Source organism: Aquarana catesbeiana, linkage group LG04 (genome assembly GCF_042186555.1).
Source record: "Aquarana catesbeiana isolate 2022-GZ linkage group LG04, ASM4218655v1, whole genome shotgun sequence".
Taxonomy (NCBI): Eukaryota; Metazoa; Chordata; class Amphibia; order Anura; family Ranidae; genus Aquarana; species Aquarana catesbeiana.
The window spans coordinates 458,978,940-459,006,686 of record NC_133327.1 but is presented as its reverse complement, the minus strand read 5'-3'; the positions used below and the strand labels follow the sequence as shown (position 1 = coordinate 459,006,686).

At 42.1% G+C, this 27,747-nt stretch overlaps 1 protein-coding gene across 1 annotated transcript in view; it reads left to right on the top strand.

The window, feature by feature from the left end:
- PGBD5 (piggyBac transposable element derived 5) overlaps positions 1-27,747 on the top strand; it is a 313,503-nt gene that overhangs the window by 206,165 nt on the left and 79,591 nt on the right. Inside the window, exon 4 of the mRNA XM_073627538.1 lies at positions 15,881-16,061. Within this exon, the coding sequence (XP_073483639.1) occupies positions 15,881-16,061 (181 nt within the window). The remainder of the gene's footprint in view (positions 1-15,880; positions 16,062-27,747) is intronic.

Below are 27,747 nucleotides of genomic sequence, written 5' to 3'. Positions count from 1 at the left end.
GTTTTGCAACAGCTGGAGGTCCGCTAATTGCATATCTCTGCCCTATGTGATTATATTATTTTTTCCATGGAAAGACTCCGAACATGCTAATAATTCTTTTTTTAAGATGGCTCTGGCACATTACCAGCTTATAGTCTAACCTGTTAATCTAATCCTGGTATATGTGATTATTTTTTTCTCTATTTAAAGAATAAAACCTTATTAGATTAAAAGCCTCACATTCAGAGAGATGAGACAGGAGTTTTCTTGCAAGCAGAAGATGTAGGAGGGATGCCTGGAGGTGGTTATGCTAGCAGCGATTGAACTGTAAGCAAGCATTAAAATAACATTTTATTTTGGGGATTCTGCATCAGGTTTTTTTAAAGTTATCTGCAATACAGGCTTGATTTATTTTCATGAAAGTCAGCCAGTATATGCATGTCAGGATATGCATATGCGCTTCTTTGTCTAGTCAGTGGTCCATTCTGGACTTTCAATAGTACATGTAGTCCTCCTTGCTTTTTAGGGCTGCCTATGTTTTTGTGCCAGTAGCTGTGTCTGGCTACTGTAACTTTAAAAACCAAAGCTGTGGCTGAGCGAATGTCAACGGAGAAAGAACCACGGCCAGCAGAGGTATCCCTGCTGCCCTTGGGAATATGGCAAAGAGGCTCTGTTAAAACACTTTTTCAAAGTGGCACATTTTGCACACCCTCTGGGATGGTGGCAAGAGATTAGTAAATATAGTCTTGTACAAGAGATCCAATAGGGTACCACCAAATAGTCACCAATAGTCTGTGAGCCAGCATGAAATGTGTGTGTTTGAGAAAAGCGGCTTGGGGATTGGGCATTCTCATTAAATGCTTTCTACAAATGCTTTACTACATTATCCCTCAACATTATAAGGATAGGGGTCCTTTAACCCCCCCCCCCCCCATTAAAAGAGTTCCATACCCTCTTCCTTGACATCCTGTTGTGATCCTGGCTCGGGTCTTTGTTTTCTCAGCATGGCCAACTACCATATATTTACCTTCACTGCATTTTAACCTGTAGGAGATGACCAAGAACTGTAAACAAGCTTACTTTTATGTTGGCCAGGACCCTGCTGCAGATCATTAATTCATTCTCTAGGCCTGCTCCTGCTTCTAGCTCTAGTGGGGCTGCATCTGAGCTCTTTGCAGACACTGCAGAGGGCCAAGAAGTACAAATCTCACGACATCACTATTATTCAGAAAATTATCAAGATGGCAATAACTGCAGCAGTCTCTGATTTTGCGCTAGGAAGAAAGCCCAGGGGCCAGGATTCATAATTTAAGACTTAACCACTTTCTGCTTGGCCAATGTATATAAACAGCCAGATGGATGCTCTGTTGTTCAGGGACGATGTACAGGTAACGTAGCAGCGTGATCTGTGACACACAGCGGATCAGAGTTCTCGGTACCGGGCCACTGTAATTGGCCCAGGTAACATGTGATTGCTGTGACCAATCACATGTCCACTTGTAAACAACTGTCATGAATGGCATCCATTTATGATAGCATTGTTTACTATGGTAATCTCTATTAATGGTGACAGTAATCACATGGTACCAGACCAGTCACAGTGGCCATGTACCATGTAATAGCTGTGGCTAATCAAAGCAATCATAATAGTAAATAATAATAATAATTCGTAGTAAATAATGAATCATGAATGATTCATGACAGTTAAAATGATTGTTTTTACAGTAAAAAAAAATCCTAATCGCCCCCCCAAGTAGTACAGGGTCACTATTCTGACACTACACTACTCTGGAGTATGTAGAAAACAAAAAAAAATGTAAAAAACAAATGATATATTATAGAATCCCCCTAAGAAAGATACGTCATATCCCTGTATCAACATGCATTGGGGAGGGGACAGGACGGTGCAGGAGACAGCTGGTCTGCCTCAAGGTGGAGGGACGGACATACGATCTCAGCGTTTTCTTCTTTCTGTAGAGTGGTGCACTGAAGCACATGTACAATGTGAGTACCCTGAGAGGGGTTATTTTTAAATAAAATTTTATATACTAAAGGGTATCAAGATTTAATTATGTTTGAAATGGACTTTGATTTAATCATGTTGCTTTGATTCATGAGATTTATTGTCGGTGTATTAAAACTCACGCACTATAGCACTTTATTTCACCATTGTCACTTTATGACAATGATATGATTTTATTATGTTTGAAATGGAATTGAATGATTTAATTATGTTGCTTTGATTCACGAGATTCATTATTAGTGTATTTTATCTTTATGTACTATAGCACTTTATCTCACTATTGTCACTATTGTTTACAGTATTAAGATAGCGCGGCATCATATATATAACATACTATCACCAGACCCTACTCACTGCAACCCACTCAGTGTCCCTAAACACCAGTCATAGGGGTTGATTTACTAAAGGCAAATCCACTGTGCACTTGGAAGTGCAGTTGCTGTAGATCTAGGGGAAAATCTGAAATGAGGGGGAGCTCTGCTGATTTCTATCATCCATACACGTGCAAGCAAAAATTATGTTTTTTTATTTTCCTTGCATGTGTCAGGGCTGGACTCAGCCCTTCCTTCTCTGAGCTGGCCGCTCAGCTGTCAGTTAATTGACAGCTCCTAACTCTCCACAGTGACTCACCTGTTGATGATATCCTGCTTGTCAGTCCTGCTTATTTAACCCCCCTGGCGGTATTCCCGAGTCTGGCTCGGGGTGGGTTTTTAATACCAAAAGCGGTATCCCCGAGCCAGACTCGGGATCGCATCGCAGGATCCAGGAAGAGTTTACTTACCTTGTCCCCTGGTTCCTGCAATGCCTCTCCGCTATGATCGGCGAGCCGCTGTGTCTCGCTCGATTCACAGTGCCGAGCTCCGTTCCCTGCGAGCGTTGCGACGCACGGGGACGGAGTTCGGCGGCAAATTCAAAAAGTGAAACACACAGTACAGATACAGTATACCGTAATCTTACAGATTACAGTACTGTATCAAATAATTACACACCCCCTTTGTCCATAGTGGTCTGTCCAGTGTCCTGCATGCAGTTTTATATTGTAAATACTGTTCTTTCTGCCTGGAAACTGGAGATTGTCCATAGCAACCAAAACTGTCCCTTTACATCAAGAGTGGCTTTAGACCAGCTAGAAAACAGCGATAATAAATTAGAATCACTCGCAGAATTGAGCGATAGTGATTTGTGGGGAAATCTGTCACCAAACACTAAAAGTAACGAAAGCGACAATTCTGCAACTGAGCAAATTTCAGTGTTTTTGATTTGATTACATTATTAAATAATTTTTATTATTATTATATTATTATTTGTTATTATTATTTATAGTTATTTATTATATTATAATTTTTTATTTCGTTTATCAAACTTTATCATACCCGGGATGTCAACTAGACTCTTGTTTGGACATATTTAAGTGAATTATTCCTAAGAATTACAGGCCTACAATATAAAACGCCAAATTTATGTGCAAAATAATGGTACCGCTTTCAGCACCTAAAATCTGAAATAATCATACCGCCAGGGAGGTTAAGCCGTCCAGCCCAGATGATCTCTGCCTTCCCCTGGTCAACATCACAGAGATTCTCCCCTGCGCGCCTGTTAAAGACTTGCTTGGCTGACGTTCCTTCTGTCTCCAGATCGTGCTTGCTGTTCCACTTTGCTGATTCCTGGCTTCCTGACTTTCTAGTTTGTCTGACTATCCGTTCCAGGTTACTGAAATTTGGCTATGTTTTGACTATGTTTGTTCTATTTATTTTTAATATTAAAAAGTGTGATTTAACTGTACTTCTGTCTTGGTCTGATTCATGGTTTCTGACTGCATATCCCCCTCAGATCTACAGCAACTACAGCGATTGCACTTGCAAGTGCACTTGTAGTGCACAGTGGATTTGTCTTTAGTAAATAACAACCTTAGTGTCCGTATCACCGCCACACCAGTCATTTTGTCCTTAATTACTGACAAATCAGTTAGTGTCCATTATCACTGCCACACCAGTTACAGTGACCTTGATCAAATCCACACCAGTTACAGTGTCTCTGATCACTGTCACACCAGTCCCAGCGTCCCTGACCACCCACACCAGTGTAAGCTAGCGATGGTGTCTGATTGTTACCACACCAGTCCCAGTATCACCAAACCAGTGTAAGTGAGAAAAAGGGGTTCCTGATTGATGCCACACTAGTCCCCAGTGTCACCAGACCAGTGGAAGCCAGCAACAATGCTCCTAATCGCTGTTACACAGTCTCACTGTCAGCAGTGTTGCCGCTAACTTCTTTGGACTGTCTACTTTCCAAAAAGAAGCCATTTTGGGGGGATATTTGTACTGTCCCAGCATTTTAGGGCCTCAAAAAATGTGACAGGCAAGTCAGTACATCAGGACTGATTAATTTTCCAATGCTGTATATATCATAGTTTGTAGACTCTATTAGGCACGTGTAATTCTTTTTGGTCCAAATACAAATTCGGACAAATTTTTGGTTATTCAGAGATTCGGATGTATCCAAATCTCTGAATGAAATAGTTAAGAATAGTATTGAATTTCGTTAAATGATCAACCGATTCTAATTCTGTGTGAAGAATAGCTGGTTGTTAGGCAGCAGGCCAGGAAGCTGGCCGTCTGCATTCTTAACAACTATGAGTCATCATCTGTCAGCTGGCTTCCCTAGTGACAGATGAATGTAAAGAAAAGATACTGGCATTGCCCGGAAATCGGAAAATGTAGGAAAAAAACAGGTGTGGTCCCTTCAGGTCTGGTATTGATTTTAAGGGAAATCCCACGCCAAAATGTAAAAAAAAAGGGCGTGGGGTCCCCCCAAAATCCATAACAGACCCTTATCCGAACATGCAGCCCAGCAGGTCAGGAAAGGGCGGGGGACGAGCGAGCACCCCCTCCTGAACCATACCAGGCTACATTCCCTCAATGTGGGGGGGTGGGTTCTTTGGAGCGGGGGGGCTCTGTTTACGGGTGTTGATGGGGACAAGGGCCTTATCCCCACAACGGTGGCTGGTGGTTGTGAGGGTTTGCGGGCAGGGGGCTTATCGGAATCTCGAAGCCCCTTTTAACAAGGGGGCCCCCAGATCCCGCCCCCCCATGTGAATGAGTATGGGGTATGGTACCCCTACCCATTCACCAAAAAAGTGTCACAAAGTATAAAAACAGTTTTTGCCAAATCCTTTATTAAAAAATAAAAAAGTGTCCCCTGATGTAGATCCGCCATCAATCACCCCACCTGCCGCACCCAAAAAAAAACAAATGGGGACAACAAATGGTTTAAAAACAACAAATATACATAGAACAGTGTCAACCAAAAAGTGTTCATATATATAGGAAAATGCGACCAACAGCGGCCTAATACTTGGAATGTTCGATTAATTTGGATGACTTTGGATAAGTGAGCCCCTGTGCGTCAACGTTTCGCTGATCCACTTCCTCGGGACACAGGATGTAGTAAACACAGATCCCACTTGTCTGGATATGAACACACATAGAACTGGGTCTCCTAGGGCGGGCACTTGTACTTTGTAGGTGTGGTTTATAATTACTGCGCTGTCCTCAAAATGTGGTGATACCAAATAAGTGATTGAAAACAAGAATAATAAATGTAAACGGCTGCAAATTTGCTGCAAGATCCACACATCAATAAACAATTTTCCAATATCAAGCTGCGCTGTAAACTAAGCAAGTAACACATATAATGCTGTGACCTTATACAAAAAAAATGTGAAAAATAGCTAATTAAATAGTGAATGATCCTCGGTGCAAATATCACACACAACACCCAAGAGTAGTGATAAAAGAAAAGGATCTGTCTTCCACCCCCACACAGACTGCCGCTTACCAGCTCCTATGGATCTCTTAATTATAGGAGATCATATGCGCCTGTGGCTTGATACCCAGCTCTTTGGTTACTCGCAGTCAGGATCCCAGCGCCTTTGCAGGAGTATGTGGCTCAATCAGGAGGTTAGTGGCAGATATTTCCCAGAAAAGAATGATAAAAGAGCTTCCATAACGTAAAACCATACGGTATTTATTTTATAAAAAAGGTAGAAGGTAGGTTTTTACATAAACTTACATTTATGTAAAAACATCATATGCAGAGTTAATGCATCAAGACAGAGTAAAAAATTAAGCTAGCCGGCTCTCTGTAACAGCCTGTGATTCCGGGACTTCCGTGTATCGCGGTGATGTCAGCACGTCGCTCCTCCCTACGCGTTTCATCACACCTGACGTCGTCCTGGGGCACGGGCGGCGTGCTGATTCACTGCTATATATATCAATCCAATAGAAGGCCACACCTCGCTCTGCGGTCCTCTGCTGCCACTTCCAGCAATGTCTCCTCTACCTCGTATCACAAGGTATCTACGAGGTAGAGGAGACATTGCTGGAAGTGGCAGCAGAGGAACACAGAGCGAGGTGTGACCATAGGGAGGAGCGATGTGCTGACATCACCACTATACACGTATACATGTAATCACGGGCTGTTACAGAGAGCCGGCCGGCTTAATTCTTTACTCTGCCTTGATGCATTTACTCTGCATATGATGTTTTTACATAAATGTAAGTGCAATACCTTTTACCTTTTTTATAAAATAAATACAGTATGGTTTTACTTGTACTTTGTACACCATACTCGTTCATATAGGGGGGCGGGATCTTGGGGATCTTGTTAAAAGGGGCTTCCAGATTTCAATAAGCCCCCTGCCGCAGACCCCCACAACCACCGTTGTGGGGATGAGACCCTTGTCCCCATCAACATTGGGACAAGGTGCTTTGCACCCACTCCCCCATATTGAGGGCATGTGGCCTGGTATGGTTCAATTGGGGGGGGCGCTCACTCGTCCCCCTTTTCCTGACCTGCCAGGCTGCATGCTCAGATAGGGGTCTGGTATAGATTTTGGGGGGGACCCCACTCCCTTTTTTTTCTTACATTTTGGCGTGAGGTTCCCCTTAAAATCCATACCATACCCAAAGGGCCTGGTATGGACTGGGGAGGGGGACCCCATGCTGTTCTTTTTATTTTTTTCTTTAATAGCCAGGCCGTCAATTGCAAGTCGATTTTTAAATGTGATTAGACTTTTTATTTATTTTTTTTTTAGAAATGTAATTTTTGCTGCAGCATGTTTTATACACGCTACAGATGTTCCACTTTACAGGCAGACTAAGGGGACACCCCCCCCAGCGGAACTATATTTTAAGGAATTTTTCATTTTTGTTTCGCTTAAAGTGGGGTTCCCACTTTATCAGTTATGTTTTAATATTTTTTTTTTAATCTACAGCTTTCATTAAATAATACCTGATGATCCCTCCATAAAGGTACCCTACTTAGTACTTCCTGTCATAGAGTCACAATGCTTTGTACCGGTTTCCCAGTTGTGCTTCTGCGTTCTCACCCTTAACCACAAGCTTCTGAGAAAGACTACAAGTAGCTGTTTCATACACATTGCACAGGCATGTTACAGTATTGTCTCCAGCAGGAAGCCCGCCCTGAAAAATGATGTGCAGCAGTGGCTGCGATGCATGTAAACAAAGTGGCTGCAAAGAGGCTATAGGAGATAAATAGTGCAAGGAATACAATGATGCAGCTCACATAGCAATCTGTGGTGAGCTGTGAGTGTGGCCAAAGCCTGCCAACAGTGGGAGGGATTTAAATTGGCATAGTTAAATAGAATCGGAGCCTGCTCACTGCATACACAGCACACATATGCCATATTTTCAAAACTGTCAAAATATCATTTAATTACAGAGCCACAAGCGAGAGTGTCACAGACACAAATGAGTCTCAGCAAGATCACTTTAAAACTAGAACTTGCATATTACATATATTTTTTTTTTTTTGCACACAGACCATAGATATTGAGCTAATGTAAAAAAAAAATTCTGAGCTTACCCTAAAGGAGCACTTCATTAAAACAGTTTGGGACTACATACCAACCAGAAACTGTTGAGACAATAGACACTTTGGACAAGAGTATGCACTGTAACTACAATACATATTGAATGCAGGAGTCAGAAGAATAATAATGTACAGAGTGCAGTGGTCGGGAGTATGTAATGCGCAGCCCAGTGTACAGAGAGCAGGGATCACGAATATGTAACGCTAACCCCATCACACAGTAGTCAGGTGTTCAGTCCAGCAGAATGTAACATACATCTGTAAGGGGTATATAACACAGCATACAGACCATGGCTCTCAGGAGTATGTAATGTACATGGTATGTTACAAAATCCCAACCATGGCACTACGTACTCTTGACTACTGAAATCTGTATGCTATGCTGTCCCCCCCACCAAGTAAAAAGTCCCAACCTGTTCCAGTAAACCCGATATAGGGATGGAGGTGTGCTTTGAGACCTTGGACCATTTCACTCACATGGACATTCGTCCACAGGACACTTGCCCTGAACCGTTGGCCTCCCATTGGGGGTTGTCTAGTATGGCACGTGTTCCTGTCATTTTTCCTTTCTTTGAGGTGCATGCATTGTTGTATGGGTGGTTTTATTTCCATTTTTACAGCAATATATTTTTTGTATTCTGTTCCAGCTTTTTCCCTTTGATGCAGTTTTGTAGTGTGCCCCCCACTGGAGGTCCATGTCACTTGGTCACCCCCTTGTCTCGGTTTCCGGGAGCTGCGACGCAGGTTGGGGTCCCTCCCCCCTCCCCTCCTCTCTCCGTCATCCTTGCAGATGACGGGGGATCGGGGCGGGTTCCCCTCCCTGCGTCGGCGTCATTCCTCCACGCCATACACGTGACCTTGGGTCGCGCTGCCAGCGTTGTGTTTTACATCCTGTGCGGACACGTGGACGGCGGCGTCCCCAGCAGCTGTGGGCGGCGAGTGCCGCTGCGCTGGGAGAGGCCTCGGTTCGCTTGGTGCCCGCACTGTTTGACGCTGGGGGGAGTTTCCCTGCTGGGGGGGAGGGGCGGCTCGTTGTACATAAAGGGCCCCCATTTCTCTGCCAGCTCACCACCAGGCAGCATATCCATTACTGGGCAGATTATATACGGCCATTATCTACTACTTAGGTAAGAGGGTAGTATATGTTAACATTTTGGACAACCATTTTGGGATTGGGGGCCTGTGCTAGCCCTAGAGCATATCTCATATATGCATTATTCTCTATCACCACCACAGATTTTCTCCTCTCACCTCAACACCAGTGTGGATATATTATCATATGGGGATTCCTCTTGTGTGCGCCTGGCTTAGTCTCTCTCTCCCCTTGTCCTGGGGGCTCCCTCCTCAGCTCCCGGATCTGACTCAGTCGGTGGCCCGTGGCTATGGGACCCATGGTGGTCACACTCCTTGGTCAAGTGAGTATACATCTGGGATTTTGGCTTTGCAGCCTCTCCTATATGCATACCCCATTTTTTCCTCATGCACTATTTTTTACTATTTGGATTTTTTGTTTTTTCTTGCTTTTAGATGTTGGTGCTTTATTGCCCCTGAAGAGTGTTTGATACACGAAACGCGTCGGGCCTACTACATGCACCATATCTCTCATTGAGTGTTATATAGCAATATTGTGACCCTGTGCATTTTATGGATGTTGTTAACCCTTTAACCATTTCTTGCCCTGCACCATTGGGGTTTTTATTATTCACTGTTACCATGTATATATGAAAGTACCTATGATGGTTTTATGTACAATTTGGAACTACACTGTGCCACCTGACTATTGTCAATCAATAAATGGTTTGTTATATAGTGACTGATCCTTTGGCCTCTTTTGCACACCTCACTCAAAGTCCCACTTCTCCCGTTTCAAGTAAAAATCTTCCTCAGTAAAAAGAGCTTTTGCCTCACAAAACCCCCCTGGTCCACAGCTTACCTTTGCACCCCACCATTCACAGCTCACCTTTGTCCTTCCCTCCACAGTGCACCTCTGCACTCCTTGTCCACAGTTCATCTCTTCACACCCCTTCCATTCCACAACTCACCACTGTCCCCCCTTGTCCACAGCTCTGGCAAAAGATGAGTTTACAGCAGGTGCAGCATGCCACTCAGCGACCCAACCCCACCCCGTGAACCTTCCTCCAGAGATTATAGATTTATCCTCAAATTCCCTGTCATTTTCTCAATATCATGAGGGGCATAGATTTCAAATACAAATTTTAGTCTACTTACATCCAAAGAGTGAATCCTCTGCAGTAGAAGCCATTAGCTTGTGTGGATTTTCTTCAGCCGGCTTCAAAGTGAAAGTGATGCGGAGGCTGTATAGCCACCAATCACTTTTAAAGAGCAGGCGGCATAGTGCAGTCAGTTTTTGCCAAAAATGAAGATTTTTACATGTGTGCAAAAATGAAAACAATTTTCTCTAGAGATTAACTGGTTAAAGATGTATACATCCATCTAAAGTCTTGGGAAAATGGGAGAATTTGCTTTTAAGAAATAGGGGTCTGAGATGATTATGATATCCATTATTGGTCTCTAAATGTAGATAAAATAGTTGCACAGTCACTAAGAATTACATGTGTGACAGAAGGCCAAGTAAAACGTCTGGTTGTATCCAGTTAGCTGAATATTGTTCTTTGTTATTATAAGTGAGGGAATGGTCGATGTTTGGGTTTGATGATTGGAAAACAAGCCCAGCTGAAGCAGGTCTGGTTTTTTTGGGTTCTATATAAAATCCCAGCCTACATGTCTAATGAGTAATGACAACCAATTTTATTTAAAATTGAAAGAAAAGTGTTAGCACTTCCCACTCTCTTGCTACATAGCAAGGCTTCACATCTCCATATCTTGTAGCTGCTCACTTCTGATTTGAATAATGACCAGTGTCATGTAACCTGTTCCTGAGAGCCCAGGCTGTCATGGACATATCCCCTGGTAGTGCGTCATCACAATTGCCTTAGGTCTCATCACATAACATGACCTCGTTCAGTGCTGCTGTAAGGACTGGGACTGCCAACCGTTTATGGTGAACAAGAATTGTATTTAGGCATTTTTAAAAAAGAAAATTAGGTGGAAGGACTGTGATGTAGGGAGCAGCAGGCTGCAGTTTGTTTAACATATGTAATTTTCAACAGTGTATTTTGCTGTTTTGCTTTAACATTTGCCATTTGTAAAAATGTTTGAATAGATTTAAAGCTAAGTAAGGCATCTTTACAGCCAAGTACTGAAATAGTTCATATGTAAGGTTACTTTGCCAATTTAGGACTGTGTAAAGCAGTGTAACTGAGATACATTGTTATGCCAAGATCTTTGCAAATCTATCTGTTAATCTACATTATTTTAAGTAAATGATCAGATATTTGGTGTTCTGAAATCATTTACATGGAGATAGTTAAATAAAAACTACAGCTTTTCCTCCCCAAAACAACAGATGCATTGTGCATGTGAATGCATCGCAACCCCACTGTCCATCTATGTGTAACTTACCTCCTGTAGCTTTATACAGTAGTTTTCTGTGTCTGTGAAGTCACTCCTCCTCCTGGCTGATTTTCAATGTGATCTGATATCCTGTTTTCTTCCTTTGCCAGTCCTGATACTACATCTCCCATAATCCTTTGAGCCTCTGTAGCTTCAGGGCAAGCTATGCGAGTCACTTGTACCAGTTCTGGGTGTTGATGTGGGTGGTTACTAGGGTTACTGTGGGTGTTTCTGGGCCTTCATGTGGGTGGTGAAAGGTGTAAATGTGTCATACCTGTCTTGCAGCATGCCAAAGAATAATGGCTTACTGCAAGACTACAGAGGATGGGGAGCTATTATGAAGGTGTTTCCTTCATATGTGAATGAATTACTTCACAGAGAGCAGGGCTCTGGGAGGGCAGGATCTGAGAGGTGGGACTCTCCTTGTTCACACTGGTCAGCGTATTTAACTGGGCAGGACTGAATTTTAACTGTGATCCATTCAATCCTGCCCAGCAGCAGCAAATCTATCTTTTAGAACAGGCTGTGTATGAAGGCGTCGCCTTCATGAATAATGCTGTGATCTGTGAGGTGAGACTTGGGAGGTTTGGACTCTTCCTGTAGGTGTGCTTGGACGGGATTGAATGCTAATTAGGATGTATTCCATCCCACCCACCATCAGAACTGTGAAGGACGTTACATCATTTGCAGAGTCTGAAGGGTAGTGTTACAGACTCCAGCCGCTGCAGGATGTGGCTGTGGAAGGAACAGAGTCTTTTAGCAGGATATACAGAATGTCACATGGTACAAAGCAACAACTAAACCCAAAATATCAGGGTATCTGCAGACATCAGAGCAATATGGTACAGATGTATGATCTACAGTGCCTTGCAAAAGTATTCACCCCCTTGGCATTTTTTGTGTTTTGTTGCCTCACAACCTGGAATTAACATGGATTGTTTGAGGATTTGCATCATTTAATTTACAGAACATGCCCACAACTTTTGAAGATGATTTTTTTTATTGTGAAGCAAACAGCAAATAGGACAAAATAACAGTCAATAAAAGTCAATGTGCATAACTATTCACCCCCTAAAGTCAATACTTTGTAGAGCCACCTTTTGCGGCTATCACAGCTCCAAGTCACTTTGGATAAGTCTCTATGAGCTTGCCACATCTTACTACTGGGATTTTTGCCCATTTCACTTTGCAAAACTGCTCCAGCTCCTTTAAGTTGGATGGTTTGTGAACAGCAATCTTTAAGTCTGACCACAGATTTTCTATTGGATTGAGGTCTGGGCTTTAACTAGGCCATTCCAACACATTTACATGTTTCCCCTTAAACCACTCAAGTGTTGCTTTAGCAGTGTGCTTGGGGACATTGTCCTGCTGGAAGGCGAACCTCCATCCTAGCCTCAAATCACACAAAGAGTGGTACAGGTTTTGCTCAAGAATATCCCTGTATTTAGCACCATCCATCTTTCCCTCAACTCTGACCAGTTTCCCAGTCCCGACTGCTGAAAAACATTCCCACAGCATGATGCTGCCACCCCCATGTTTCACTGTGGGGATGGTGTTCTTTGGGTGATGTGATGTGTTGGGTTTACGCCAGGCATAGCGTTTTCTTTGATGGCCAAAATGTTCTAGTCTCAACAGAGCAGAGCACCTTTCTCCATACATTTTGAGAGTCTCCCCCTTTTCGCAAACTCAAAACGTGCCATTTTTGTTTTTTGCTGAAAGTAACGTCTTTCTTCTGGCCACTCTGCAATAAAGCCTAACTCCATGGAGCGTACGGCTTATTGTCATCCTATGTACAGATACTCCAGTCTCTGCTGTGGAACTCTGCAGCTCCTCCAGGGTTACCTTAGGTCACTGTGCTGCCTCTCTGATTAATGCCCTCCTTGCCTGGTCTGTGAGTTTTGGTTTGCGGCCGTCTCTTGGCAGGTTTGCTGTTGTGCCATGTTCTTTCCATTTGGTTATGATAGATTTGATAAAAGTAATAATAACTTAAAGCGCATATACAGCATACAGTAATCAGAATTAATCAGGTTGGCCAGGCATATAGTCCATGGCTAAAATGTTGGCAGCCCAGGGGTTAATAAGGGTCTGACAGTTCGGAGCATATAAAGTAGGTTACATGGCTAGAATGTTGGCAGTCCAGGGGTTAATAAGGATCTGACAGTTCAGAGTATGTGGAGTGGGTTGGTGGAGCAGTGGATCTAAGAGGTGGCTGCTGTCCTCAGAGAGCTGGCTCTGTGGTATGCAAGAGAGGGTGAAGAAAGGAAGTGCCACCTGAGTGCAGCATTAGTAGGTACTTTTAATGACACAAAGTAAAAAAACACTTACAAGAGACATAATTAAAAAGGCTCATCTGTAGATAGGTAATCCTGGTGAGTTCCTCGGGCTCCAGTCTGGATGGTGTGTCAGCGGTGTAAGGCTGCAGGGGAAGCTGTTCAGCAGTTGGTTCGTCCTGTGGCCATCAGGGGGAAGCTGGGGCCGACGTGGAGCGCACAGAGGGTGTGAGTGACGTCACGGATCGTTCAGCGGCTTCCGGCTTCCGGGTACACTCCAGGGGGAGGGCTCACATCGAGGGATGTGAGCCCTCCCCCTGGAGTGTACCCGGAAGCCGCTGAATGATCCGTGACGTCACGCACACCCTCTGTGCGCTCCACGCCGGCCCCAGCTTCCCCCCGAAGGCCACAGGACGAACCACCTGCTTAACAGCTTCCCCTGCAGCCTTACACCGCTGACACACCATCCAGACTGGAGCCCGAGGAACTCACCAGGATTACCTATCTACAGATGAGCCTTTTTAATTATGTCTCTTGTAAGTGTTTTATTACTTTGTGTCATTAAAAGTACCTACTAATGCTGCACTCAGGTGGCGCTTCCTTTCTTCACCCTCTCCATGATAGATTTGATGGTGCTCCTAGGGATCATCAAAGATTTGGATATTTTTTTATAACCTAACCCTGACTTGTACTTCTCAACAACATGGTCCCTTACTTGTTTGGAGAGTTCCTTGGTCTTCATGGTAGTGTTTGGTTAGTGGTGCCTCTTGCTTAGGTGTTGCAGCCTCTGGGGCCTTTCAAAAAGGTGTGTATATGTAATGACAGATCATGTGACACTTAGATTGCACACAGGTGGACATTTCACTAATTATGTGACTTCTGAAGGTAATTGGTTGCACCAGAGCTTTTTATGGGCTTCATAACAAAGGGGGTGAATACATTTGCACATGCCAATTATCAGTTTTTTATTTCTGAAAAATAGTTTTATGTATGTATTTTTCCAATTTTACTTCACCAACTTAGACTATTGTGTTCTGATCCATCACATATAATTCAGATTAAAAAAAAACATTGAACTAAAGGCTGTAATGTAACAAAATAATACTTTTGCAAGGCACTGTATACTTGGATTGATCATTCCATTCAGTTTTATTGAAAAGAAAATTGGAATTCAGCGGAACCGATCGGCAGCTCTCCCTGTCAGAGGGGGAGTCTGTGCTGATAATCAGCAGATTGATTATCAGCACAGCTCCCTCAGATGTGCAAAAAAACACTACCAATCAGTGCCCAGCTTTCCCCAATAAAAAACCCTTCAAGTGCCCACCACAGTGCCAATCAGTGCCCACCACAGTGCCAATAAGAGCCCACCACAGTGCCAATCAGTGCCCAGCAGTAACACCTGCAAGTAACACATCAGTACCTCATCATCAGTGCTGCCCATCAGTGCCACCTGTCAGTGCCACCTATCAGTGGCCATCACAGCCGCCTGTCAGTGCCCATCAGTGCCGCCTGTCAGTGCCCATCAGTGCCGCCTATAAGTGCCCATCAGTGCTGCATAGCGGTTCCGCCTATTGGTGCCCATCTGTGCTGCATATCAGTGCCACCCATCAGTGCCCATCAATTCTGCATATCAGTGCCAACTCATCAGTGCCGCCTCATTAGTGCCTGTCAGTGAAGGGGAAAACAAAATTTTATGACAAAAACTAAGAAAAACTTTTTTTTTTTCAAAAATGTTGGTCTTTTTTTTAGTTTGTTTATAAAAAAATAAAAACCGCAGAGGTGATCAAATACCGCCAAAAGAAAGCTCTATTTGTGGGAAGAAAATGATAAAAATTTTGTTTGGGTACAGTGTTACATGACCGCGCAATTGTCATTCAAAGTGTGACAGCGCTGAACGCTGAAAATTGTCCTGGGCAGGAAGGGGCGAAAGTGCCTGGTATTAGAGTGGTTAACTTATCATGGCTAAGAAGCAAAGTTAAAAAATATACATTTGACTTTCTTTATTCATTTTTAATGTCCAAATGAAAATACAATTTGTGCTGTTCTTGAAAACATTCTGTGTAGCCTTTTTATAGCTTTGAGCACGAGAAGATATTTTTTATGCTTTACTTTTTTGAAGTGTATATCATAAGTGCAAAGTATGTTTTATTCTTCAGAAGAATATTAGTATTATATTGTCATGGTAATTTGCTGTCACTGGAACACTGGTAAACCTATTAATGCATTCCATTGTCATTTTCAGATTTATGTTCATCTGAGAGAAGGAAGTGGTAGTGATGGTATTGACACATTAAAGCATAAACCACAACTGCACAGCATGGTAGCCAAAAACTTGTGTCAAAGTGCTCCTGGAAAAAACTACATCATATTTACTGGACCAAGCATCACAAGCCTCAATTTGTTTGAAGAATTTGAAAAACAAGGTTCGTAGCACTTTTTAATTTAATTTTGGATGGCTCCTATGCATATATTATTTTGTTAATGAGACCTTGAATGTATTTTAAGTCTATGGATAACATTATTTTCCCAGCTCACTGTAGTGTTGCTTTGCTAGGTATTCTGACATAAATTGATTGCTAGTGAATAGACTATTAATAAACCAGTCTCAATACACAGCCTGCTTTTTTAACTGATTCTTACCTGCTTCTAAACCTTCATTATAACCTGTCTGTGTTTGTTTCTGCCCTGTTTTGTCTTGTCTTCATCTGTGAAGTTCAAATAGATGCTACACTTCTCACAGTACTTGACCTTTAAATAACTAGTGGGTGCTCAAAGTGATTGCTATGGGTTGTGATATGCCAGAACCAGATGGATGTGAAGATACAAATTCACCTTCACTCAAATTAAATGCATTTCACATATTTATTTTGAAGACAGTGTCACGTAAGTCATAGGAAACTGATGTTCCAGGGCCTTACGGGGTCCCTTCCTCAAGGTGACATAGTGACAATAAGCATGTATATATATATATATATATATATATATATATATATATATATATACCCTGGTAAGACCCATAGCAACCTGTGTAACACCCTTTTATCATAATGCCATAATCCTGCCAAAAAAACAGTAAGTAAAAAAAACATCAGAAATGGAATTTCTGATTTCAGCAATCAATCTTTGGTTGTAGACAAAAACTACTTTAGGCCCAAGAAACAATATTGTATCCAAATAAGGGGTATGGCAGCAAGCTACTCTGCTTCCCTTTCTATGTGAATCTGTTCGTTGGATATTATTAGGGGAAAACTACCTCTTCTTTTCCCAATTTTTTTTGAATGTGAGAACTTGGTTGTGCTATATAGATGATATCCTTGTGATTTTTACAGGTGCCAAAGATGTAATCCAGGACTTTGCTAATTTTCTTAATTCGGTGGTAGATGGCATTGTCTTCAATACACCTCAAAATTCCTCGTGTAATACGAATCTGCTCCAACCTGACTGATCGTGAACACCAACATTCCAAAATTGATCGAAAATTTGACAACAGGGGTTAACTTAAATATGTGCAAGATCAGACCTAATGCGGCGTACACACGATCGGAATTTCCAACAACAAGTGTTCGATGGGAGCTTGTTGTTGGAAATTCCGAACGTGTGTAGGCTCCATCGGACATTTTTTGTCGGAATTTCCGACAGCAAAAATTTGAGGGCTGGTTCTCAAATTTTCAGACAACAAAATCCGTTTGTTCCACGAAATTCAGAGCGTGTGTACACAATGCACCAAATTCCACGCATGCTCTGAATCAAGTACAAGGCGGAAGCGTTCGGTCTGTTAAAACTAGCGTTCGATAACACATTCGTTGCGCTGCAAATTTTTTAACCTTTCAATGCGGCGCATTCTCATCTTCTTTATAATGCTAGAATAATGAAGTTGTTTTGCTGCTGATATTCACACAGAGTTCTCACAAACTGATTTCTTTATTATTTCTCGTGATCTCCTGAATAGTATTTGTTATTTTTTTCATCAGATCTCCATAATAATGTTTAGAATTTATTTTTATAGTTATCTATTTTTCTTTATTTTTTTATGAAGATCTCCATTTTTTTTGTTTGTTTTTTATGAAGATCTCCTTTTTTTTATAGTGATCTACTTTTTTGTTTTGTTTATGAAGATCTCCTTTTTTTTCATAATGATCTACTTTTTTTTTGTTTTTTTATCAAGATCTCCTGTTTTTTTTTTTTTTTTCTACTGATCTCCTTAATATTTTTTTTTCTTTTTGTGTGTCAAGTTACCACAACACCATTATTAACTTGTATTTTTTAACCTCAAGGAGGTTGTTTGGTGTTGGTGTCCCTTGTTAATTTGACATTGTATTTTTGAAATGTACCTGCCTACTCACACACAAAACTGTCTTTTTTTAAATAAAACACATAGGCAAGTATTTGTGAAAAAAAATAACAAAATAAAGAGGAAGGCAACGCTGGCTAAACTGGTGGAATTGGCAAAGTCTTTGTACCCAAGGGCACACATCAACTATTTTACAGCCAAAATTGGTAGCATGAGGAGTCCATATAATAGTGAGCACAATCCGGTCCAGGACTCCGAGAGATCAGGAACAGCAGCAGATGACATATATGTCCCCAGCCTGTGGTCTTACCACAGCCTGTGTCTTTTGTCAGACCAGACTGAACCCAGCCCATCACTTTCTTGTCTTCCTTCCACGCTTCCTAACATGCTTGCTTCCAGGCTGTGGCTCTGGTGTTGGAGTTGTGGCAGGAGGTGCAGGAGGAGGATGATGGTCAAACTCACAAACCTGGCTTTGGCTTGTGAGTTTGCCCCTTGTCCGATCTTGTCCCAATATAGGCCTTAATCTATAAGCAGTATAGGACCAAGTTTAAATTGTACCTTCATTATCACAATCTGTGCTTATCGCTACTCCTTCCTCCACTCACAGATCGTATGTACGACGCACGCGTGTTATGCTTTATATACACTGCGCGTGCGTCAAACTCTGCCCACCCCTGACCTTCTACCTACTATATTCCCCATCTCTTCTATTTCGGCGCAGTGGGAGAGCACATGGAAGAGAAAGAACAAGTGTTTGTAGACAGCGACAAAAGCCCGGAGCCACGAACGTCCCGATCCTGGAGGAGATTTAAGGCCTCAAATATGGCCTTTGTAGAGACGGTGGAGATGGTGGACATCTTGAAGAGGGCCGACTATGATGGGAATTATAGATCGTACCCAAACCCAAATGTGAGAAAGGCCAAGATCATGACTAAAGTTTGGGGTACAATGATCCAAGGATCATTTGAGAAAACGCTGGTCAGACCTGAAATTGAGGGAGCAGGATCAGTACAGAAGAATCAAGAGAGTTCTGCAAAAAAGTAAGTAGTTGTCGTGTATTCCTATTATTATTATTATTACTTGCATGCTGCTCCATGTGCTTTTCTTTACTGTTGTACAGTTTAAAATGTCAACTTTCAGGTTCGTGGGCACAGTAATCGTTTGTAGTAAACATCGTTCGCTCGCCCACTAATACGATGTTTTTGGCAGATACAAGTTAACTACATTTGTTCAGGCCTATTTGTATTCAAAGAAGTTTAGTACATTGTTGTCTAGATGGGGTTGTAACTAGAATGAAATGCAAACTTGATTCAGTGTAAGGAGAGGACACTCAGCAGGTGTTTATACATCTTGACGCAGCAGCACTAGTATGGGACACTGGAACAAACTTTGTAGGGTGCCCCACACAGGTGCTCCAGTGGATACTAGGGGTGCCTCCATGTGGGAAACTTTACCAAAAAAGGTAAGTATTCCAGCTTGAAGAAAGGGAAAAAATCATGTCTTCAGCTTAGAACTCTGCCAAAACAGACAATTGTACGACACTTCCAAGCAATGTTTCATATTACTATTTATGCCCTCAAATATCTGTGTGCTAAGTATACCTTTTTTTATTCACATAGGGGAGAAAAGACTCAGGACATCAGAGGACACCAGGGACACACAACCTCCTAAAGAAGGGGAAATCCCCACACCACAACCAGAGGATGTGGAGGAAGGAGAGGTTTAAGAAGTGGGCAAAATAGTGACCACAACAAGTGAGTGTTTGAGACCACAGCTCCAGGTAATAGATGTATGCCTGCATATTTATAATACATGGTGTGTTTTTTTTATTTTTAGGTGATGTGAATGTTGTGGAAGAAGAAACACATTTCACAAGTGCAAGTGCACACATCCTCATCGTTGAGATCATGGTGTGCAATAGGGATTTACAGAAGATCAAGGAAGACATCAATGATGTGGAAAAAACACTCAAAAACATCATTGATGTTTTAGGCAGAATATAAAACACACCAAAATTAAAAAAAAAATTTTTCTTTTTCTTTTGAAAAAGTTTGAAAGACAAATTTTAAAGACGCACGCAATGGGGGTTATTTACTAAAGGCAAATCCACTTTGCACTACAAGTGCACTTTCAGTGTCTTCCTGAAAGAAATAACTTCTCCAATAACTTCTCCGCAGGACGTGGAAACCTTGCAAAAAGATCTGAACAAATTAATGGGGTGCGCAACTACATGGCAAATGAGGTTCAATGTAGAAAAATGTAAAATAATGCATTTGGGTGGCAAAAATATGAATGCAATCTATACACTAGGGGGAGAACCTCTGGAGGAATCTAGGATGGAAAAGGACCTGGGGGTCCTAGTAGATGATAGGCTCAGCAATGGCATGCAATGCCAAGCTGCTGCTAACAAAGCAAACAGAATATTGGCATGCATTAAAAAGGGGATCAACTCCAGAGATAAAATGATAATTCTCCCACTCTACAAGACTCTGGTCTGGCCGCACCTGGAGTATGCTGTCCAGTTCTGGGCACCAGTCCTCAGGAAGGATGTACTGGAAATGGAGCGAGTACAAAGAAGGGCAACAAAGCTAATAAAGGGTCTGGAGGATCTTAGTTATGAGGACAGGTTGCGAGCACTGAACTTATTCTCTCTGGAGAAGAGACACTTGAGAGGGGATATGATTTCAATATACAAATACCATACTGGTGACCCTACAATAGAAATAAAACTTTTTCGCAGAAGAGAGTTTAACAAGACTCGCGGCCACTCATTAAAATTAGAAGAAAAGAGGTTTAACCTTAAACTACGTAAAGGGTTCTTTACTGTAAGAGCGGCAAGGATGTGGAATTCCCTTCCACAGGCGGTGGTCTCAGCGGGGAGCATTGATATCTTCAAGAAACTATTAGATAAACACCTGAATGACCACAACATACAGGGATATATAATGTAATACTGACATATAATCACACACATAGGTTGGACTTGATGGACTTGTGTCTTTTTTCAACCTCACCTACTATGTAACTATGTAACTATGTAAAAAATTAGGACTTTTGCACATAACATTGCAAGCAGATTAGACACAAACATTCTTGGCCAACATCAGTATAACATTTATTTGAAAAAGTATTTAAAAAAAAAAAATCTAAGGTCCACTTATCAGATTCCTCACCCCCTCTGATGGCCCATTGTAAAAATTTTAGGGGGGGGGGGATGTTTTGGACAGGTAACCCTCTCCACTTTATTGAGAGCTGAATGCATAAATAATATGTTTAACTTTGGCCAGCCCCTCCTTACTTACACTATTGGCAGCCCACTGGACAGGTAAGAAGTGTCATAATACAAAAACATAAATACACACTGTACAAATTGAAGCACATTTTTACATTCTGCAATCACCTATCAAGATAATAGGAGAACAAAACTTTAAACAGCACCATTAGAAAGCATTCAGGCCGGCCCTTTCACTACATGCTTTGGTGAATTCATCTATAAATATGAACACAAAAGAGGTAGGTAACGTGTGTATGGGTTTGGCAAAGTCAGCAGATAGAGGATTGGTATCGGTTGACTTAGCGGTTGGGGGGGAGGGAGGGTTCCAAATGATTTTGTGACCCCGAAAAAAAGCCTCCGGCACTCTGCCTGAATTTAAGGACACGAATAATATTTGTACACAAATAACATTTGTACACATTTTAGGGGGTGTTTAGGGTAAAGCACTACTATGGAGCTGACAAAATACATTGTTAAGTGACGGCAAGTGAAGGCAAATATGCATGAAGGACAAAAAAGGAACTTGAAAAACTTCCAGCATGCATGAGGACAAAGAGGACATTCACAGCATATTACAATCATGGTAATTAGGGAATGATGAAAGAAATACAATTAATTACCAAATATTAAATACATATAATGTGATGTTAAAGGAGAAATCTTACCTTAATAAAGTCCTTCTGCAGGACCTGAATGATGGCAGAACAGGTCTCTGGAATAATGATCCCCAGAGCCTGGGGGGAGATGTCTGTTGATGTCCTGCAGACTTCTCCCCCGTTGCCAAGTACCGCAACGTGGCGACAAGCCTCTGTTCGGGAGTGATGGCTTGCCGCATGCAGGTGTCCTGCCTTGTAATATGTAATTTTCCTCCCACACTCCAAAGACATGCTGGTAGGTTAATTGGATCCTGTTTAAAATTGTCCCTAGTATGTATGAATGTGAGTTAGGGACCTTAGATTGTAAGCTCCTTGAGGGTGTAGGGACTGATGTGAATGTACAATGTATATGTAAAGCGCTGCGTAAATTGACGGCGCTATATAAGTACCTGAAATAAATAAATAAATAATATAAGGGGACAACAAAGCCACCAAATGGTGAAAAACGGGGTCTGTCATCCGGAGATAATTCCTGAAATCATCAGGATTATTCTCACGGATCTCCCGCAACAAAGGCATGTGCGAGAATTGGTCACGCTGGAGCAACCAATTCTTCTGTTCATGGACTGGACTTGGGTCAAAGTAAGAACCCCAACACCAAGCCCCTGCACAGCATGAACTCTATGATGAGTACGTACCCGCAACATGGCTAGAAAACGGTCGGCTGGTCAGAACGAACTAACAGAACGCACTGAAAATCAGAAAGGTCTAAGAAGAGCGAGCTGAAAATCAGAAACGAGCGGACAAGAACGCACTGGAAATCAAATACATAATATAAAAATACGCACCGAAAACCAGATACAAACCCACAAGCACAAACTAAAGGAGCAGTAACAATCTGAAAAGCACGAGGCTGAAAAGCGCGAATCGTCTCTCACCAAACTTCTACTAACACAAGATTAGCAGAAGGAGCTCAAAGGGTGGAGCACTGGCTATTGAAGTTCCTCTTTATAGTGCCGTCGTACATGTTGTATGTCAGTGCGTTCTTGACGATCGGAATTTCCATAAAACATTTGTGCGACCGCCTGTATGCAAGACAAGTTTGAGCCAACATCCGTCGGAAGTAAATCACAGGATTTCGTGGTCAGAATGTCCGATTGTGTGTACGCGGCATTACTGTTTCTTATGACTTGTGACTCTGCCTTCCCAATAACAATGTGAAATGCATTTATTTAGAGTGCTTGTGACATTGTACCATCTATCTTGTCCTCATCTACGTCTCCTCTAAAAAAAATATCTAAAAGGACAGCCCCTTCCTTTAACAGGCTCATTGTTCAGCATTGCTCTGTATCCCTCCCTGTGTTTGTGTTTACCTGTTGATACAGATTTTGAATAATACCTAATTTTGAATTTGTTTTTGGTTCTGGGCTTCACGTCTGATCTGCTTTCCTGTTTTGTTACCTTGCTGTCTCCTGCAATCGTTCTTTAGACAGAGGAAGTGGCTGATTATGCTGTTAGTCCCATTGGAAATCATGCAAGGGTGAACACATTGACTCCCATGCCATTGGAGCTCCTATAGATAGTTATGAGAATAGGAAAATCAAGAAGCAGAAATTGGTAGTGACAGCAAGAGGCCAGGAACACAACACGCTGTAGAATAAATTAATAAAGGGTTGGTGCAAAGATTGTTAGAGTACATGATTGCTGCAGAGGTGCTTGGTAGAAGGTATTCATCATTATCAGAACCACATTTCAACCGAGGCTGAGTCTCAGGGTGATGTTTCTGCATCACTGTAATGGAGAGATCAGGATTTAACTCCAGGTGGCATAGTGGCAGTATACAGATCTTTCCAAAGTGGCTCCCAGACACTTTAATTTTTGATGTTACAATTGTACCATCTTAAACCTGCAAAATACCATTCTGAAATCCAAATCAGGAGGTTAATGTGTTTACCTGTAGGTGGTCCAAAAGTATGGAGCAGAGTAAGCTGGCACTGTGCGTAGTGGGTCTGAAGCTAGAATAGCCAGCGCTAGAAGCAGTGGGTCTAAAGCAACAAGTTTAAAGTCAGTTGGCAGAAGAATAAGTAGGTCTGAACATTTGTTGGCTGGCACAAGATTCACGAGGTGTGGAGCTCTCGGCTCTTTTTAATGGGCTTGTTATGGCAGTAAAAATTTCAGATATTTCAGATTTGTTCTTTACAAAATAGTAGGGGCCTCATTGTTTGCAGTACTGAGGTAGAGCTGGCATGGCATGACATTCAAAGGTTTTTTTTTTTAGTTAGTGGGACTCTTAAGGTACTTAATCCACAGCATATAATGCACATGAAAAAAATCATAACTAAATACTACATACTACAATCAACCAACATGGAATAGTGCAATTTGGTGATAGATTAAGGCCCCTTTCACACTTGTGCGACTTGTCCTGCGACTTAGGAATGCAAAGTCGTGTGACAAGTCATACCCCATGATTTCCAAGAGTACCATTCATATCTGTGCGACTTCAAGTCACAGCGACTTCAAAGTAGTCCCTGCACTACTTTGGTCTGACTTTAATGCGACTTGAGGTCCATAGACATCAAGATTACACAGGCATTGCTTCAAGTCGTGGCAAAAAGTGTGAAAGGGGCCTAAATTGTGTTAAGCTGGCCATACAGTATATGGATCAAAAAACTGTCGGTTCAGCAGGAACCAGCAGAATTTAAATCTATGTATGGCTGTTCCATTCGCGAGGAGTTGATCTAGTGATTGCTTCTCCAGAACAGGACTGTCTGTAAATTTTTGCTTGATAAGCGCCTGCAGATAAGTTGGCTGCATCGCTGATCAGTGTATTCTGGCAGTGGAAGAGTCCCACTGTCAAATACACTAGTGCAGCTGCGGGATTCCCCCATCCACCTCCACCTTGAATCGGCTGGATGATCAAAAGAAAATGATTCATCTTGGGCCATCTTTTTTTTTTTTTAAAGGTAAATTTTATTTGGTTTTTTGGTACAAAACAGACAAACAAACATAAATACACATATTCTGAGCGAACGCCGCTCAATCCAATACAGAGTGTAAGACACTAGTATACATTTGGCACACATGTTTTCATATTGTACAGTTGCATATATCTGTTCAGTTCCTATTAAACTTTGTATCATTAACTGGAGTTTCTTTATAATCTTTATATGGTAGATGTAATAGTATTTTCAGAACTAGTCCACAGACCCCATATTTTTTGGAATTTTTTTGGGCATCCTCTAGCTTCATATGTTAGTTTGTATAGCGGTATAGCCTGATTAACAATGTTCAGCCAGAATGCTATCGTAGGTGGGGATTGTGATTTCCAATGGATAGTGATCGATTTTTTGGCATAAAACAGTACAATTCTTAGGAATGTTTGCTTATTTTTAGATATACTCTCATCGTCCACATATCCTAGTAAACATCTCAGGGGGTTGCAGATATTAGGCAATTGAGTCAAGGAACTGACAAAAGCAGTAACCCCTGACCAGAACCGCCTGATCTCGGTGCACTCCCACATCAGATGGAAAAAGGTGGCATCCACAATGTTGCATCTAGAACACACTGCCGATGGAAGTTTTCTGAGTTTGAATAATAAGGATGGCGTAAAATATGCTCTATATAATAGTTTGGTCTGTATGACCCTGTCCCTGGAAGAGATGACAGAGGGAACCTGGAGGGGGAGTATGTCCTGCCAAATGTCCTCCGTCAGCTCGGGGATATCAGCTTTCCACTTATTAAACGTGTTACTGAGTCTGTGCGTTGTGGTATGCAATAGGGTTTTATAGTATGTGGAGATCAGTTTGTCATGAGAAGGATCTATTAGTAGGTGCTCTAGCGGAGATAATTGAACAGTTATATTACGCAGCCCAAACTGGGTGGTTGCCGTGTGGCGTATTTGCAAGTAAAGAAAGTAAGCTGTGCATGGCAGCTGGTAGTCCTGGCGAAATTCCTCAAATGACCGAAACGTATTGTTTGAGAACAAATGCATTATAGTTTTAACCCCTTTTTTCAACCAGTATTCCCCATCTGTCCTACGGGCGAATTCCTGTAGATTTGGGTTCCCCCATAATGGAGTATTTGGGGAGTAGATACGATGCACAGTATCTGGCAGCATTTTAGTTAGTTTAAAAATTCGTAGAGTCATTTCAAGGATTTTAGTGCTTTCCCTCCCTCTAAGAGATAGACGGTGGACCAGATACTGTAGGGATTCGTAAGAGGTGAGTATGGCTGCTTCTAGGGTCGTAGCCGCATTGTTGGCTTCAGGGAAAAACCACCAATGCGCATGAACCAGTTGTGCGGCAATGTAGTATGTCTGGAGGCATGGTAATGCCAGTCCTCCCTCCAACACCGGCAGTTGAAGAGTATTTTTGGCATTTCTCACTGCTCCCCCCTTCCAAATGAAGGCGATAAGGATCGAATCAATCTCTTTAAACTTAATTTTTGTAATGTATACTGGTGAGTTGCACAGGAGATATAGAAAACGTGGGAGGAAGATCATTTTAAAGATGTTTATCCTACCTAATATCGTTAAGGGGAGATTGGTCCATGCCTTTAGTGTGGTCTTCATTCTGCTAATAAGTGGGTCTAGATTAAATTTAACATAGGAGGAAAGAGGATGTTGGATCATGACCCCCAAGTATCTGAAAGAGTCAACTATCTGTAGCGGGCAAGAGGGAGGGAGTGTAAACACCGCCTCCTGATCTATCTTAAACATAAGGGATTTGTCCCAATTAACTTGAAACCCTGAGAAGAGGCCAAACTGTCGAATAATTTCCAGCAGGGTTGGGAGAGACGATTGGGGGTCCGCCAAGTATATTAACATGTCATCAGCGTATAAAGATACTTTCTCTTCTAGGCCCCCAATCGTCAGTCCCTTTATTTCCCCACTGGATCTTATCAGTGCCGCCAGAGGTTCTATCGCAATTGTAAATAGCAACGGCGACAGGGGTCAGCCCTGGCTAGTACCCCTTTTGATCAGGAATGGGTCGGTTATAGATGTATTTATTCGCAGCCTAGCGGTAGGTTTTGAATATAACAGTTGAACCCACTTGATAAAGGTATTTCCAAACCCAAATTTCGCCAGGACTTCCAGCAAATAAGGCCACTCGACTGAGTCAAATGCCTTGTGCGCATCTAAGGCCAGCACCGCTCTGGTCCCCACAACATCATGGGTGGCTTGCAAATTTGTAAACATTCTTCGTAAATTTATGGACGTTGATCGTCCTGGAATGAATCCAGTCTGATCCGCCCCAATAATGGTGGTAATAACTGGGTTCAATCTCCGGGCGAGCACCTTGGCTAAAATCTTGACATCTGAGTTAATCAATGATATTGGTCTATATGACTCACACAGTAGATGGTCTTTATGAGGTTTGGGGATGAGGACAATCAGTGCCTCTGACATAGAGGGTGGTAACTGTCCTGTTTTTATGGCAAAATTATAAACTTTTAGTAAATGGGGTATCAAAAGTTCCTTGAATTGTATATACCATTCTATGGGGAAGCCATCCAGTCCCGGTGTTTTGTTTCTGGCAAAGGACTGTATGGCTTCTCCAATCTCCTCCTCTGTCAGAGGATCGTCAAGGAGTGAGGCCTGTTCTTCTTGGAGCTTTGGTAGCGAAATGCCAGCCAAGTAATCATCTAGTTCTATAATAGTATAGTGAGCTTTGGTAGCATATAACGAAGAGTAGAATTTCACAAAAGCATTTACTACCTCCCCACTCTGTTCCACCACTATACCTACTATATTCTTAATTCTTGGAATACTGCACGGTTGATAATCAGGCCTAGACAAATACGCTAGTAATCGGCTATTTTTGTCTCCAAACTCGAAGATTCGCTGGTTTTGATACAGCAATCTCTTCTGAGTGCGCTCTAAAAGGACTAGATCCAGGTCTCTAGATCTCTATTTCCAGGTATTATGTGTTGCTGGTGTAGGG